This window comes from Nothobranchius furzeri, chromosome 4 (assembly GCF_043380555.1).
Source record: "Nothobranchius furzeri strain GRZ-AD chromosome 4, NfurGRZ-RIMD1, whole genome shotgun sequence".
Classification (NCBI taxonomy): domain Eukaryota; kingdom Metazoa; phylum Chordata; class Actinopteri; order Cyprinodontiformes; family Nothobranchiidae; genus Nothobranchius; species Nothobranchius furzeri.
In genome coordinates, this window is record NC_091744.1 from 14,535,057 (window position 1) to 14,553,071 (window position 18,015).

General features: G+C 41.3%; 1 protein-coding gene across 1 annotated transcript; it reads right to left on the reverse strand.

The window, feature by feature from the left end:
• Positions 1 to 2: 2 nt before the first annotated feature.
• On the reverse strand, positions 3 to 12,929 carry txndc11 (thioredoxin domain containing 11). Its single transcript, XM_015964959.3, has 13 exons — positions 12,600 to 12,929; positions 10,121 to 10,217; positions 9,893 to 10,012; positions 8,072 to 8,169; positions 7,511 to 7,640; positions 7,304 to 7,397; positions 6,714 to 6,826; positions 6,436 to 6,639; positions 3,412 to 4,096; positions 2,489 to 2,676; positions 2,288 to 2,400; positions 1,809 to 1,889; positions 3 to 1,488 (listed from the first exon to the last, which is right to left on the reverse strand). Exons 1-13 carry the CDS (start codon positions 12,722 to 12,724, stop codon positions 1,002 to 1,004), a joined length of 2,535 nt encoding a protein of 844 aa, XP_015820445.1. The 5' UTR covers positions 12,725 to 12,929; the 3' UTR covers positions 3 to 1,001.
• Between the last annotated feature and the right edge of the window lie 5,086 nt (positions 12,930 to 18,015).

Consider the following 18,015-nt stretch of genomic DNA (forward strand, 5'->3'; position numbering starts at 1 on the left):
AATACGAAAAGATTTTTTATCAGAAAAAGTGGTGCAATATTTCACATGTAAACACACCTGCAGCAGTTCAATCTTAATACCTGAATAGTTACATAGAAATATTTTAGTGACTCGAATGTTTGTAAAATCAGTGTAACAAACTCATCATTAAAACCCCTTCATAAAAAAAATCTGAAATATTTTAAGTGCTCCTAAAACAGTCAATTTACTTTTCTTTGTTCAAAAGCTCTCCTGATTCATTTAAAAGCAAAATAAGCCTTTTTTTCCATCTCCTGCAAATGATTAAATTTTTAAGAGAAAGCCTGTGCAGAGTGCTGGATAATGAAAAAGGAAAATTCACCAAAATAATCCAAGCATGAGTGTAAATGATTCCAATCATTAGTGATAAAACTGATAAAAGCATGCAGCGAACTGCTTTCAACGTTCATTATAACCAATATAAAGTTGACATGATGTGGAATTTTCAAAATAAAAGTATCTGTATGCATTTTAATCCTCAGTGAGTATATTTATTTGCTTTTGAAAGAAGCCCAAAACTTCATTTAACACAACAGAAATATTAAGAAAAAACTCATTTGTGCCCCACATTTCTAATAATTAAAGATCCTTTTTTTCACCAACATTTTAGTTAAGTACGCTCACTGTAGACACCTTCACTAAAAAAATATGTTTCCAAAATTCAAACAAATCTGAGAACAGACTTATTTTGTGGCACGACTGTCGTAGTGTTGATTTGATGCACTTAGGTTTCTAATAATGCGGGGGGGGGGGGTGCAGCATCAGAACAGAAAAGTGCAGATAGGTTTGAATTTCCAAAACTAGCATGCTTCCATGAGCGCTTCCAAAGCACTTTGTAGGATTTTTCCCCCCGTGACATTGATCAGGTCCTCACCCCGCCCAAACAGAAATCTGCTCTTTTTTATTTGGGTTTTACTCGTCCAATCACAGCTTTTTCTCCTCCCCCCTCTTTCCTTCACTTCCAGGCTTTGTTTCTGTTCCCTTCATGAGGTCATTTGGCCTTTTTTCTGTTCTGTCTGTTTTGTTTCCTCCTTAGTCTGCTCCGTAGCCTGTGTCCTGTCCTTCAGCGCCTTCAGAAGGATCCTGAGTAGTGTGTTCTCATTCAGCAGGGTTTCAGATGTGTCCACCAGCTCCTCCAGCCGCCTCAAAGCTTCCGCCAGCTGCTGGCTTTTCTCCTGGAGCTGCTTCTCCAAGCTTTCCTCAATGCTGCGTTTGTCAAATTTCAGTTGTCGGTAATCGCGCCAAAGCTGCGCCAGCTGTTGGGAGAGACGCTCGCGGGCGAGATGTAGAGTTTGAACTTCTCGTTGGAGAGCCAGAAATTCTGCGTGGAGGACGGCACTGGCTCCTTTCCTCTGTGCCTCATCTGGTTTGTCTTCATGACGTAAAGAGTCAGAATGCTTCAGGATGAAGCGAAGGAGATTGGGTAATGTGACCGGAAGCTCTTCTGGAAACTTCACACTAAGGTGTTTTCTAAAAGAGAAGCAAGAATGACAAACGCACAGTCTAAAGTAAGAAATAGGAGTGAAGTAGCATTTTTTATAAAGCAACATTTTATTTTTCTATCCGTTTCTTGGTGAGAGGAATGTTCTTGTTTTCCTCCCTTCAAGCAGGAAAAAGCGTCTAATGTGGAAAAAGAGTAACAATAGATTTACTGTAGTGACAGAAAAAAAGGTCTACGCTATTAAAAACAGAGAAACATACCGACAGTACAAATGATGCTATAAATAAAAAAATTACTATTCTATCACGATTTTATTTTACATATTAGGAGGCGTCACACTGGTTCTTACCTGTATCTGGGAAACAGAAGGATGGAGGGAACATGATCCACCATGAACTCCCAGGGAAGGTCGTTGCGTGCCACGTTCACCCTGAACAGAGTCGTGTGGACACATTGACATGTTTGTTTCTGTGATTGGCAGCTTTTATGGAAATTTTATATTTCATTACTTTAGTCCTATTAACAATGTCCTGAAAGCATTCTCACACACACACACACACACACACACACACACCCACACTCACACTCTCTCACACATATGATCCACTCCCATTCCTTTCTTATCTTTTTGTATAAATTAACTCTGTGACCAGATGTTCGGGGCATTTGCCCTGTGCACTTGCCACAAATCATGATTTGGTTGTATGTCTGCCTTATTGTCTCTTGTCCCTCTCTCTAGCTGCAGGAAATGGGTTTATTGATAAACATATTGATAAAATCCCTAACAGCAGCGATCAGACTACTGAGTCCATCAGAACCAGACTGCACCTGGCCACGGTGATGGTGCGGTTTCCCTGCAGTAATCTGGCCAGCCGGATGATGACGTGGTTCAAAACGGAGCAGAACCCACACCACTGGGTATAGTAGAACAGCAACACATCCTAAAAACACACATGACATCATCTTTATTATTTAAGAGTGTAATCTGACTTCTGTATCTAGAACCCTGAGACCAGCGTATTCCCTCACCTTTTGATGGTCCATGATGGAGGGCAGGAAGGAGGAAGTGGTCAACTCTGTGATGAAGAGATGTGAGGGAGAGTGCTGGGGCTCGTCTGGATGCTTGGCTTCATCTCCACCTTGCCTCCTGTCTTCCACCCCTACCAAATGTCTCTGCAGGAGGCTGAACGGAGCGCTGAAGTTCCTAATGAAGGCCTCTTTAAGGAGACACATCATAAACAGATATCAGCTGATGCTTGTGCTCGAATAAAACCAAACCAACATGAACTGATCACGTTACGACTGTTCTAGTGGTATTTAAACTGGTCCAGTCAATTGTTATTTATTTGATCATGATGAAATCCTCCACGATAACAACAATGATCTTTACTGATGGGTTGGGTCTGGATGAGTCATTCTGTCTAAAACATTTAAACCAAGAGCCTTTTGTTTGAAGCCAAACATGTGGTTGTGTTTCCAGAAATATATCTAATATTAGAAAAGAGTCAAAGGGCAAAAAAAGCAAGCATTTCAATCCAAAACAAACCAAGCCTAACCTGAAACCTGTGGAGCAGCTTAAACATTTTTGCTCGAAATTAAAAAAAAAAAAAAAAAAAAAAAAAGGGAAAAAAGTAAAGTAGACTCTGGTTTGAAGGTGTGTGTTTGCACCTTGAAGGCTTCCACAGACAGGATTCCTTTAATAAAATAATGCAGAGGCTTCGGCTACAGCACAACTAAGTAAAAGTGTCGTTTGATCATTCTGGTTTATAGTTGCTGTGAAAACAGGGCTTCATAAACCATAGCCGATTTAAGATGATAGAAAATAAAGAGAAGTGAATCCCTTCAAGCCTCTTCCGCCTTTAGAGCAGGTCGGAGAAGGACTTAGGCGCTAGCGGCCCTCGGCTCCATTCGGGACAAAAAGAATTAAGAGAAATCATTTAAAGAAATCTCACCCAGAGACTCGGCCAGTGTGGCTGCTGGGCTGCGGTGAAGAACATAATGAACTTCATCCTTCAAGTTGACAATAGCTACAAATGACCCGTCGCCGCTCCCATCGCTTAGTGGTGAAGCATCTCGGCCCAGAGAAGAGTTTCTGTTGCCAGGTGCTCCGAGCCTCACGGCCAGAGGCCAGTTGAGAGCAATATCCAGAAGATAAAACCTGAGCGTCCTGTTAGTCTGACAGCTTAGTCCTGTGATACTGCCTTCCTCCTGCTGAGGAGCAGAGGATGGAGGGTTGGAGGAAAAAGGTGTTGGGTTAACTCTTGGCATCTCTGGCTCCTCTTTGGCTTTTAACTCGATGAGTTGAGGTTCTACTTTTCTGCAGCAGGCACTGAACTGAGTAAATGGACTGTAGCTGTTCAGGAAATTGTTACAGCCCACTGAAGTCCTGGTGTTTATGGAGATGGGAGTAGGAGGTCGCTGGAGGCAGCAGTGTTTAATACTAGTCTGAAACGAAGGAAATGAGCAGCGAATGGAGGAGGTGGGGAGGCTCGGCCAGGACGCGTTGAGGCAAACCTCACACACGTTTGTCCTCAGCTCAGGGAGAACGACCGACTGGCAGCAGAGCGAGCGAGAGGTGAAACTGTAGTTCAGGCTGGAGCGGTTGCAGGAATGATATCGCACGGCAACGTCTGCAACCTATGAGACAGAAATAGAAAAAATAAGCTCAATGTAAAGTTCAAAGGAGTTAAAGACAGAAAAAAAGATGACAGAGATGTTCAAGGGTCAAACTTCTTCAAAGCCACGAGACTTTCAACAAGAAAGAAGCAGGTCATCAGAAAGAGTCACAGATACAAATAAACCTGGGAGTGAGCTGACAAAATGATCAAATAAAGCCTAAATTTAACTTCCTCCACAGATTTGTGTTTTCCAGTCATAAACTAGATTTACTGAGTGTCGTTTCAATAACCCAAGATCAAGTGAAAAAAAGACTGATTATTAAAACAAGTACAGCTGAATAAAATCAGACATCTCCTATAAGGTTGTCTAAAGGTAGGAAACACCAAACATCTATTCCAAGGTTTTTAAGTGAGAACAAAATGGCTTAAAATGTTTATTTACTGGATTGTCTGAATTGAAGTAAAATGAAAATATCGCCCAAGATGTGTTGCAAAGTTGGCAATTTAACTAAAATAAATAGGTACAGTGGGGTAAAAAAGTATTTAGTCAGCCACCGATTGTGCAAGTTCTCCCACTTAAAATGATGACAGAGGTCAGTAATTTACATCATAGGTACACTTCAACTGTGAGAGACAGAATGTGAAAAATAAGCCATGAATTCACATGGCAGGACTTTTAAAGAATTTATTTGTAAATCAGGGTGGAAAATAAGTATTTGGTCAATAACAAAAATTCAACTCAATACTTTATAACATAACCTTTGTTGGCAATAACAGAGGTCAAACGATTACTATAGGTCTTTACCAGGTTTGCACACACAGTAGCTGGTATTTTGGCCCATTCATCCATGCAGATCTTCTCGAGAGCAGTGATGTTTTGGGGCTGTCGCCGAGCAACACAGACTTTCAACTCCCTCCACAGATTTTCTATGGGGTTGAGGTCTGGAGACCGGCTAGGCCACTCGAGGACTTTCAAATGCTTCTTACGGAGCCACTCCTTTGTTGCCCTGGCGGTGTGTTTGGGATCATTGTCGTGTTGGAAGACCCAGCCACGTTTCATCTTCAAAGCTCTCACTGATGGAAGGAGATTTTGGCTCAGAATCTCACGATACATGGCCCCATTCATTCTGTCCTTAACACGGATCAGTCGTCCGGTCCCCTTAGCAGAAAACAGCCCCAAAGCATGATGTTCCCACCCCCATGCTTCACAGTAGGTATGGTGTTCTTGGGATGCAACTCAGTATTCTTCTTCCTCCAAACACGACAAGTTGAATTTATACCAAAAAGTTCTACTTTGGTTTCATCTGAACACATGACATTCTCCCAGTCCTCTGCTGTATCATCCATGTGCTCTCTGGCAAACTTCAGATGGGCCTGGACATGCACTGGCTTCAGCAGCGGAACACGTCTGGCACTGCAGGATTTGATTCCCTGCCGTTGTAGTGTGTTACTGATGGTGACCTTTGTTACTGTGGTCCCAGCTCTCTGCAGGTCATTCACCAGGTCCCCCCGTGTGGTTCTGGGATTCTTGCTCACCGTTCTCATGATCCTTTTGACCCCACGGGATGAGATCTAGCGTGGAGCCCCAGATCGAGGGAGATTATCAGTGGTCTTGTATGTCTTCCATTTTCTGATAATTGCTCCCACAGTTGATTTTTTCACACCAAGCTGCTTGCCTATTGTAGATTCACTCTTCCCAGTCTGGTGCAGGTCTACAATTCTTTTCCTGGTGTCCTTCGAAAGCTCTTTGGTCTTTGGTCTCGGCCATAGTGGAGTTTGGAGTCTGACTGTTTGAGGCTGTGGACAGGTGTCTTTTATACAGATAATGAGTTCAAACAGGTGTAACGAGTGGAGGACAGAAAAGCTTCTCAAAGAAGATGTTACAGGTCTGTGAGAGCCAGAGATTTTCCTTGTTTGAAGTGACCAAATACTTATTTTCCACCCTGATTTACAAATAAATTCTTTAAAAATCCTGTCATGTGAATTCATGGATTTTTTTTCACATTCTGTCTCTCACCTATGATGTGTACCTATGATGAAAATTACTGACCTCTGTCATCATTTTAAGTGGGAGAACTTGCACAATCTGTGGCTGACTAAATACGTTTTTGCCCCACTGTAAGTATGTGCCTAAATGTTAAATCAGTCAAATAATAAGTTCTGCAGTTCTTCCAAACTGCTCATGATCATTTGAATAAAAGAATATATTTGCAAATTAAGCCCAAAGAGGAACACAAACAAAGGAGGGGCCTAAAATTGAGCTCTGTGGAATTCCGAAATTGAATGAATGTGAAATTACAGAAATTAAACAAGTCTTCATTCTACAAAATTTAGACGAATGTTCCCAAAACAGATCACCTGCTGTAGTATGGGACTTGGCTCAGAGCCCAGTGGATTGTGAGGCACAAACAGCAGAAGAGCAGGGCCTTTGGTCAGCTCCTGCTCCAGCAGGTAAGACTTTGTTCCTGGAGGCTGCAGCCACTGGAGAACAATCTCACGGTGTTCAAACACCCAGCTACAGACAGCCTCGGATGTAAAGTTTCGCTGCTTTCTGGGGAAAATCTGAATGAAAAAAGGTGCAATCAGCACTAAATGTTTGGTGTTTTAAAACCTCATGACCTGATCAAGCTGCTCACCAACGAAGAGTTAAATCTTCTGTGCAGGTAAATAGTTTCTTCCTCTCCAAGTGACAGAGCCTCTGCCACATGTCTGCTCGTCACAATCCCAAAACGCACTACACCATGAAAATCTGCACCACAGAGGAGGGAAATAAGACTTTTAAAATCCAACAAAACAGTATTTCCTGTTGTTATAGAATAATGTATGTTTATTAATTCTTGATCATTGACTTAATAAACTGAATGTAAATGTATCTCTCTCTCTCTCTCTCTCCCTCCCTCTCTCTCTCCCTCTCTCTCCCTCTCTCTCCCTCCCTCTCTCTCCCTCTCTCTCTCTCCCTCTCTCCCTCTCTCCTCTCCTCCCCCCGTGACCAGATGTTCGGGGCATTTTGCCTTGTGCATTATGCCACAGTTATAACTGTTTGACTTTTATGCACATTGTCTCCTGTAGTGTAACTTCACTAAAGGAAATGGGTTATTGATAAACATAATGATAAATCCATGACACCAATACTTCACCCCGACGATATCCTTTTAGAAGTTAAATAATCTACATCATACAGATTAGGAGGGAAAAACTACTGGCCTAAATCATTGTTACTTCTCACCTCTTCTTAGAGCCTGCAGGGCAGAAGACAGATACGTGATGTACCCTGGAGGCTGAGGAGAGGAATTAAACAGGAAGAAACCCACCACACGAGGCTGAAACGGGACACGGAAAGTTCAGTTTGGTTCAAACAAAACTCAAATAAAGATCTAACAATCAAAAAAGACATGTTAGCCATCTCTGAAACAGACACAAAATACCCAGATACCTCATGACATGAGAGGAACTCCTCCAGGTGCGTTCTGGATGGGAGGTAAGTCAGTGGTGTGATGACTTTAAGGATAAAACTTTCAATATATGGAGCCAGAAATGGACCTTTATACTCGATCGGCCCAAGCCTGCAGAAACGCAAACAAGTGATGCACATCAACAGATCGATTAGCAGATCAAACGTGTTTATCGGAAAAGTCTCAGGTCAAGTCTCTTTTTTGTCGAAGAATTCTGTCTGTAGCAGCACAGTAGTAACACGTCAACATAGTTATTTATGTTTAACATTTACATCAACAAATGGACAGAAAGAGACACAGTCATATAATCTGAACATCAATGTCACAAGTGTCATTTATTTTATTTAAGTGTAAGTGTTGTCACTTACAGCATATTTAAATACAGGAGCTAAATCTGCAAACGTACAGAAACAAAACCACAAGCTTGTCTTCAAAAGTCTGTAAACATGAAATCAGTTTTTGTTTGTTCTAAATAACATAAACGGTAGTTCTGTTTATAAGAGTGAAAAAAGTCTTCAGATCAAAAGCAGATGTTTTCTTACCTTCTATAAAACAGATGGATGACGGGGTACTGATACAGGCGGTTCTGCTTCCTGCATTTCCCCTGATTCCACCAGCAGTTAACAGCCACAAACTGCACCTGTGTGTGCGCACGTGTGTGTGTGTGTGTGTGTGTGTGTGTGTGTGTGTGTGTGTGTGTGTGTGTGTGTGTGTGTGTGTGTGTGTGTGCAGACAGAAGGAAACAGATAAACAGAAACACCATATGCAAAATGTGAAAACATCCTCAATAATAAGAAATCAGTCTTGGTCTCATTTGGTTAGTTTAAAATCCAGCTACAACTACGGTTTATATCTGCTGTAGAGCCAAAAAATAAATAAATAACTATTTAGGGCTGCACAATATATCGAAAAATTATCGTCATCGCGATAACAGGAAGTGCAATAGGCCCATCGCAAAGCACGTCAAAAACAGCGATAAATGTTTGGTTCAAACATTTCCATCCGTGTCATACATCAACTTTTTGTAAACCAGCTCTGTTTTTTACGCGGAAGTATTATTTGACCAATCAAATGTAGTCCTTCTGATATGCGGCCAATCAGATGGTTCCGTTCACATAATACGCACGCCCCCTACGTAGACCCTTAGGATGGAACGCAACACCCGAACAGAGTTAGCGGCACCGTTCCCTTGTTCATCATGCTGGCTCAGACTAACGAACGCACTTTGTGCTGATGTTTCTGGAATCAGTGCTGCTTTCAAACGTGAACGTGACTCCGCTCGGTGTCGTTAAGCAGCTGATGATAACTGGGCTGACTCCGACACGTGCCGGTGAACCAACCCACCGTTAGCCCCAGGCTCCGGTTAGCTTCCAGCTAAAAGGCTACAGCACTCTCCTCCCAGTCCCACCCTGCTAAAGAGGGCCTGGAAAAGTTCCCCCACACATCAAAGTGATTTTTCATTTATGAACTTTTATAACCTTGTTAATCAGGATAGTTGATTTGCTGTTGCACATAAACTGTCAGTCAGAAGCTCTGCTAGCCGGTTATCTTAAGAGGAGCTAGTTCAATTTGTTAGCTTGTTATCAGAATAGTTGCAGTTTCATCATCTGAGCTGCTTTTTAAGATCTAGGTAAACTTGTTCAATTTGGGTTTAAAAACAAACGTTTTCACATATTTTCCATGTAGTTTTTTTGCCAGTTCCTCTTCTGAAAGGTAGACAATTGTTTTTCTCTTTCCCTCAGAAAATCTTAATGTTCTCCTAGTTTGGCCAACACAGTTCACTTCCCAATTACAGCAACAGCCTTCTATCATAACCACATAAGTGGACAAAATGTTCAGTAGCAATGAGAGAATTTGCTGTTGCATTTAAGTGATGTTAACTATTATTTAACATTTAAACTTATTTACTGATTTTTTTATTTATTCAAAAACCCTGGTAAGGGATGTTTTTCTGTATTTGGAGCATCAGAAAAAGTTTTATGGTGGAGGTGATGTTTTAAAGTCACTGAGAAACTGCATGCATGCAGTTTGTTGTTTTGCTGCTAATACAGTAGCAGGTGCAGCTGCATATTTTTGCAATAAAAATGTTATGTTGTAATGGAATTCACGCATTACTTTTTGTTTGCTTTGAACCCAGAGCAGACGTCACATGCCAGACAACATCAACACTGCATACTTTAGTATTTGTTCATTTATCGTGAGTAATATCGATATCGCAATATTAAGCACTGTTATCGAATATCGCAGGTTTTCCTAATATCGTGCAGCCCTATAACTATTTAATGTTGCTTCTTTGTTGATTTTTGTTTTTCATTTAGGTTTTATTAAAATAGCCTTTATGGTCTTCAAACAATCCTCTGTACCTGTCTGGCCAGCGTCTTCGCCACCTGCTGCACTTCCTGTCGAGCAGCCATGGAGTGGGCACACCACGGGGCGTAGAGGAAGATCAGAGACACCTCGGCCATGCTCCTGAGACGCTCCACCTACAGAAGGAGCAAAAATATACATTAATATTTTGATCACTATGGTGGTGATGTATTTAACCAATTTGGATTAACTCTGCAACAGATTGCTGCGTTCGTGCTGCCTACCTGGTCTAGCTGACCCAAGTACAGGTCCACTACTGGGGCGTCGGCAGAGAAGAACCGCACAGGGGGCCGAGCTGCTGCCACCACATTCTTAGCACGACTACAGATGGAAAAATAAAACACAAGGAGGTGGTAAATAATTAAACATGGTTTTACAGAGAATCTTTTATAGGCTTTTATTTTGAAAAGTGCATAATTATAATCATGTGCGGACACAAAACTGGTTCACCCCTTGAGTTTTGCACCAAATAAAAACAAGCAATGGACTCTAAATGTGCCAGAAACGGAAAAATAATTCTAATCTGTATTTTTTAGAAGGTAACAAGGTGAGAACTAGATTATGATCCACTTATATTGTAGCAATTTGTTTCAGATTATGGCCTTACACTGAACCATAACAGCTAAATAGGGCCAGAACTCCCTCCTTCCACCACATCACCCCTGTTCTTCAGCAGCTCCACTGGCTCCCAGTCACTTCCAAAATTCAATTCAAAATTCTGCTATATACATTCAAAGCCATCCATAACCTTGCTCCACCGTACCTCTCAGACCTCCTTCATCCTCCACCCGTTCCCTCAGGTCCTCCTCCTCCATCCACCTCTCTGTCCTACCTTTCCATCTGGTCACTATGGGGAGCAGGGCCTTCAGTCGCTCTTCTCCCCAGCTCTGGAACTGACTCCCTCCGGACCTCTGTAACATTGATTCCCTCACTCTCTTTAAAACCAGACTCAAAACCCACCTGTTCCATCTAGCATTCCAATAGTTACTCTCTTTGCTCCAATCTGTCTGATTGTTTTATGCTGCTTTATCTTTTATTGTTGTGTATTTTATCTCTGTAAACTGTCCTTGAGTGTTCAGAAAGGCGCTGTTGAAATAAAATGTATAATTATTATTATTATTATATGAATGACTTTATCAGCCATGGTTTAATAGAATACCTTCTCCAGGTCAGGGATGACGTCCTGCCTCAAGTGGAGGAGTTTAAGATTCTAGGGGTTGTCTTCACCAACGAAGGAAAAATGGAACAAGAGATCAACAGGCGGATTGGTGCTGCATCTGCAGTGATGCAGGTGTTGTACCGCTCTGTCGTGGTGAAGAGAGAGCTGAGCCAGAAGGCAAAGATCTCGATTTACGTTCCTACTCTCACCTATGGTCACGAGCTTTGGGTAGTGAACAAAAGAACGAGATCACGGATACAAGCGGCCGAAAAGAGTTTTCTACGCAGAGTGTCTGGGCTCTCCCTTAGAGATAAGGTGAGAAACTCTTGTCATCCGGGAGGGGCTTGGAGTAGAACCGCTGCTTCTCCACATCGAGAGGAGCCAGTTGAGGTGGCATCTAATTAGGATGCGTCCTGTTGAGGTTTTCCTGAGCACAACCAACTGGGAGAAGACCTAAAGGAAGACCCAGGAGATGCTGGAGGGACATATATCTCATGGCTGGACAGGGAACGTCTTAGGATTCCCATGGAAGAGCTGGCCCAAGTGGCTAGGGAGAGGGAGGTCTGGGCTTCCCTGCTTAGGCTACTGCCCCCACAACCCGACCCTAGATAAGCGGCCGAAAATGGAAGGATGTTTTAATATTAAATTATATTTATTTTTCTTACAAATGGCTTTTACATTGGTAAAAATGGTGTTCCAAAAAAAAAAACTAGCAACAAATCTACAAAATTACATTTTGGGGGAAAGCAAGCTCTGAAACAGAAAAGTTGATAACTTAGGGCTCTAAATAAACATGATCAGGGCCGTTTTATTAGAGTTATACAATTACACAATTATACAGCAATTCAGCTTTCCAATTCAGAGGAGTTAGAGCGTTTTTGAATAGTTCCATTGAAACTGAAACACTGGGGAAAAAAAGACAACAAGTCAAAGTGTTTCAGGTTATTTGCCTTCATTTGCATCACATTTCTGTTTACTCACCTCTAGATCTCCCTAGCTGCGTTCAGAGGTAGGCTTGAAATACTTCTGGTTGTAATGAGAACTTCTGGTTGTAATGTGCTTTCATTGCACAGTGATTTTTCATTTTTATAATCAAGTTTTTTCTGACTGGACCAGTTCTGCTTCTGATGAGCCCTTTTAGTCTGATAAATCCCTCAAAAAAACCAAATAGTTCAGCTCAGCAACACCACCTGTCTGAGATGCATCATGTGGTAAAACAGCTGTTTAATAACAGTTTTTGTGCCAACTGGGAGGAAATCGGGTTCAGGATGACCGGTTTTAGGTCAGTTACAGAACCTAAACAAGCAAAGGTAAGAGTAATAAACACAACCACGGCCCTGTCTGTTGGGACGGATAAACTGGTTAGTTAATCCTCCTGTCCTTGAGGACACGTCAGTTTTAGACTAGCTACAGACAATAATGAAACACTTGACTATGATCATATTGGATTGCTTTATAAGCTAAAGCACATGTTTCTCTTAGTGAATATCTCATCACGTAAACACAACCCCCCACAGTGGGGGTGTGAGACGGGTCTTCGTTACCTGCACGTGAACTTAACCGCCAGCACGAGCAGGACGCTGAGCAAGACAGCCCCGCAGAGTAGATCCGGTCTCCGGGCCATCAGAAGCAGCACCTGCCGGAAAGACTGCCGCGCCCGGCGCAGCATTACAGCCTGCCGTCGGCGCTCCCGCTCATTTATAGGCTCCGGGTGCAACGGAAGACGTCCATTTGACTAACGGGGGAGGAGGAAGACTGGTTGGACCGGGACCAGAACCGACCTGGATTGGACATGAGCGCCGTTTGTGTGAAAGGTATTCAAACACAGGCAGACCAACCTTTCTTCCCCACGTAGACTTTTCACTTCCGCAACAGCGGCTTAAGGGGAAGTCTGTAAAGTGCATCACACTGTTAAAAACGTGCAATACATAAAACATTTTTTTTACTTCAAACTTCATTACAAGATAATTTACAACTACTTATAGCAAGAATAATATGCAAAAAAATAAAAGTACCTCAATTATATTGTAACGTACCAAAAGGGTCTATATTTATGTATAGATTTAAGCTATTTTTTTCTCTTTACGTCTTTTGCCATGTATGCTCCGTTGCAACAGTCCCTACAGACGTAAGACGTAAGTGACGTGATGGCGGTCTTTAAACACTAGGGGGCGTGCGCCTTACATTGTGGTTTAAATACTACACGATAAAGAGAAAGATGTCTTGAACGAATCATCTCTCTCGTAGTCAGTTATTTTTTAAAACAGCAAAAATATTTTTTTTTATTAAGAAATCACTTTTGTCTTTTGTTTCAGAGCTTCTCTAGCATGGCTTCCAAGTTTTGCAAAAGCCTTAGAGTGACATTTTCTTTATTTGAACCTTTTTTGGGGGGTGGGGGGTAACAGGTTAGTCTGGCAGAGAAAGTCCAGTTGTTGCTATTTTGGGGCTGATGAGAATATGGAATATTGTAAAGGTCCCAGTGTGCTGTTGTGCTGAATGAATTCAATCAGAGATACAGTGACATAAACGCAGTTTTCCATGTGAGACAAACCACACAATATGTAACCAAATGATAAAACTATAGAAAGAAAAACAATTTATTTAATTCCTTCTTTTTCTTATCATTAATGTGCCCAAGAAAACAAAAAACATGTTTTTTTTTCAGCTTCAGTGACATCGAGTGACATGTGGAGGCCAAAATGTAGTTCCAGCTCTTCGCCACTGGAGGGCGTTAATACCCCTCCTCACTCAAGTCAAATAAAACAGTTTGTTGTGCAGATAATAGTCTTGACTCCACACAACCATTGTGTTAAATTCCGTTACATTAATACAATTTTATTTGTGTTTTTAGCTAAATAATAACAAACAAGACTTTTAGAGCGAGTCCCCCATTCCCCTTTGCTCACACTGTTTCAAGTTCAAATTTTTTACCTTTTTCTTTTATGAAGACTGTAGTAATAAGCTTGTGCCAGTAAGGGTGGATAGACTCCTTATTCTCAAAAGCCAGATGCTAAAAGATTGAGTTGTCACATTTCCATCCAATTCACATAAATAATACATATAGATCCTTTATTAACAGGTGTGACCATCAATCAAATCATATGACATGACAGGATATTATCCATCCATTTTCCTCCGCTTATCCAGGGTAGGGTCGCCAGGGCAGCAGCCTAAGTAAAGAGACCCAGACTTCCCTCTCCCCAGCCACTTGGGCCACCTCCTCTAGATGAATCCCAAAAGCGTTCCCAGGCCAGCTGAGAAAGATAGTCCTTCTATCATGTCCTGGTTCTCCTTTAGGTCTCCTCCTGGTTAGATGAACACCAAAAACCTCACCAGGGAGGCATCCATATCAGATACCTGAGACACATCAACAGGATCATTATAAGTGGATCGCTGGATAAGTAATTAAACAAAAAGTTCATACAGACAAAAATCAAACAGTAAAAAAAAATTGCATTTCTATTCTGTCAATGATTATATTCGTGGTATTTTTTATTTTTATTTATTTGAGTATTTTATACATTTATTGTGAAATCTATCTGAATATTGTTTTTGAGGTTGAAAAATGTGTAACTTTTTTAGACAAAAATCTGATGGAGTTGGTTACAGTATGTATTGTTCTTTGAACTAAGAGATCATTGATTAATTAGAAACTACAAACTTAATACACAAGTTTTATATGCGCTTTCCACAACTCAAAAGACATATATTTATACTTTACATAGATTTATACTGATTAAATTTTCTAAGAAAAAAATCTAATATATTTATTTGATCATTTAAATCCTGACAGTACATGTAGTGTTTCCCCGAGGTCGCCAGAGAGCATACTGTATGTTATGTTGATGTTTGTAGCACCGCTACCTAGCTGCTGATAGCTCCCGCTTTAGCTTGTTGACACAATCCTGTTTTCAACAAATTGTTAAAATAAATGTAGGTTTTAGGAGTAGTTTGCAGAGTTGAAAAAGTTGCGGCTTTCCCATTTCCTTGACTATGTTAATGTTAATTTAAAAGCTGCAGTAATTTTTATGTGGTTTTATTTTGAAGGAATCTACAGGAAGTGCCACTGACTTGTATTCTGTTTAGCTTTATAAAGACTGTAATAATAGCATGTGGACACCAGAGGGCGCAAAACACTGATGCTCAACAACAAAACAGTTGGTGTTCATATCCATTTGACCTAAATAATACATCAATCAATCCTTCATTAATCCCAGAGGGAAATTAGAGTTTCAGTACACACAATTCAGAGATCAGACATACATGGGCAAGACTCATGACAAGAATTGGTGACTGTGGTCATTCGCAACCCTGAGTCGCGCTACCTTAACGGAGATAAGAGGGTTACATGAGGATTGGTTCAGGTGGAGGGGAAAAAAGGCTCTTCAGAGTTACCCTCCACCAGGAGGGCAGTTTTGCTCTGCAAAACAAAACACCTCAAACAGAAATGCAACAGACTTCAGACCTTACACAACATGACATGAGACTCCAATAGGAAGGCAGGGGGGGGGGGGGGGGGGGGGCTGGGATCCTGTTTCCCCCAGTGAGAGCAGCCATCTACGGCACTCATCTACTGTACAGTTACAGGTGGGAGGGAGATCTTGGGAGAAGCAAAGAGCACATTAACCTCTACAGTTGATGACCTCGCCAGGCTGAAGTCCACCAATCCGAAGGCGGGCGGGAGGGGGGGTCGGGTTTTCACAGCATCTGTCTGCATTCCTTCGTGGGGGTTTTAGTTGCTTGCAGCAGCTCAAGGCTACCAGGGTGTCAGATTCAGATAACAAGAATTTGTTTGGGTCATGCTGAGATAATTTTCCTCTCTGCCTTCAGTCTTTAAACTGATCATTTCCAGTCATTCAGTGAAGCCAATTTTGGGTTTTAAGAACCTGTCCATACCGTCCGGTGACTCTCTGAGATCGCAGCTAAAACATTGTCCAGCTGACGATTCACCTTAAGTAACGTCCCAGTCTGTGAAGTCTCTACACGGACGGTGCTTTCCGTGGGTGGGGGTCGCCCTCCAATCGCTCCCGTCTTCCCAAATTTCTAGAAAACCAGATATCCTCCCACTCCAATCAGGAGAAATCCAGTGATCATCAGGCCGAATAGCCACTCGTCTTCTATATCCTCAATGGACAGCTGGCAGAGGCATATGATCTTCCGCTCCTTCCTGGAATCCAACATATATCCCACCGGGTGTGTCCCGTGTGGACATGTGGGAGCCCCCTGCTCTGTTCTCATTGTTGAAAAAATCTTATCGATCGCATTGAATGACCAGTTTATCAAATCCATGGTTAGTAAAAATAGTTTTTCAAAAGAAATGCAGAGAAGCGCTCTGTGGGCAGACAGGACAAAGAGCCTTGGGAAAAAAGATAAGGGAGCGAAAGAGAGAAGCGTCTACTCTGCGAGTGCCTGAAGAAAAAGGCATATAAATCCCATATAGAGTACGTGGTCATTAATCAAATCATGGCAAGTAGTTATATTAAGTTTTAAGACAAAAAAATCTGTAAATTGCATTTCTATTTCAATAGTTTTTGTTGCATTTGGTTTTAATTTTCGTTCGTTTATATATTTCCCATTTAAAACATTTGCACCTTTTAAAAATAATACATCAATTCAATTCAAGTTTATTTATATAGCGCCAAATCACGACAAGAGTCGTCTCAAGGCACTTCACATAATAAACATTCCAATTCAGGTCAGTTTATTAAGCCAATCAGAAATAATGTTTCCTATATAAGGAACCCAGCAAATTGCATCAAGTCACTGACTAGTGTCAGTGACTATACAGCAATCCTCATACCAAGTAAGCATGCAGCGACAGTGGAGAGGAAAACTCCCTTTTAACAGGAAGAAACCTCCAGAGAATCCTGGCTCAGTATAAGCAGCCATCCTCCACGACTCACTGGGGATCAAGAAGACAGAGCAGACACACACACACACACACACACACACACACACACACACACACACACACACACACACACACACACACACACGTGTCTACAGTTATATTGTGATGTCTTAGTAAATATTCTAATTGGTGAAAGATAAACTTTATTGTATTTATCCTAGTGGATCTATAATTAAACGGGTAAACTAGTAGTAGCACATCAAAAGTCAAGGAAACCAAAAAGTTATTTTCAGGAAAGAGAATGTTTAATTGGTTAGCAGCAGTGTGCTAGTCGATGGTCCCCTCCATGAGGCCACCACAGCTCAGCAGAACGTCATTGTCGCATCTTCTGGGGAGAAAAACACTTACAGAGAAAATAAAGTTAACAGCTGAAATTGGACAAAATAGTACAGTTAAAGAGCAGACTGTAGAATAAAGTAGTAGAGTGTGAAAAGTGGTCAGTGTGTCCTCCAGCAGTCTAAGCCTGTAGCAGCATAACTACAGAGATAACTCTGGATAATCTATCCTATTTAGATGGAGGCATGTTGGAGGCAGGGCAATGTCTGTATAAATGCCTGTTTATCAGATATGGGTATTTAATGGTCTTTGAACTAATAAGAGAAAAAGAGCAGTTAGAGCAAATAAGCTTTATTTACTGCTGCATTTTAACTCATGTTTTAGATTTTTAGACTTCTTTGGTTCTCTTTCCTTTTTTTTCATGCTGCACGATAAACTGTCCTCAGATACAAGACACTGAGAAAATGAGAAAAAAAGCCTAAAGAACTGTGAAAGTCACAATTTGCCACAATGTTAGCTCAGATCTAGTAAAAAAAAAAAAAAAAAAAAAGGAAATGGATTTGCTGTTATAATTAACGCAAACTAACCCCAAATTTCTTTACCCCGATTCAGTTTCCTTTTGGCTCAACACATTAACATGCAGCACATATTATTTAGCCATAGAACTCAATTAAAAATCAACTGCAGTTATTTTTAATGTCCTATAACAGCATTTTCATCCATTTTGATTTTATTGTCCAATAATATAAGATCAAAAAAGAAACAGCTTTGTC

Bases quoted from the DNA above. Each gene is read 5' to 3' on its own strand.
- txndc11 (XM_015964959.3), bottom strand. From the start codon at position 12,724: ATGCTGCGCCGGGCGCGGCAGTCTTTCCGGCAGGTGCTGCTTCTGATG. The intron at 8,170-9,892 runs GTACAGAGGATT...GCGCACACACAG, and splicing joins CGAAGACGCTGGCCAGACAG to GTGCAGTTTGTGGCTGTTAA. The intron at 2,401-2,488 runs GTGAGGGAATAC...GTGTGTTTTTAG, and splicing joins CCATCATGGACCATCAAAAG to GATGTGTTGCTGTTCTACTA.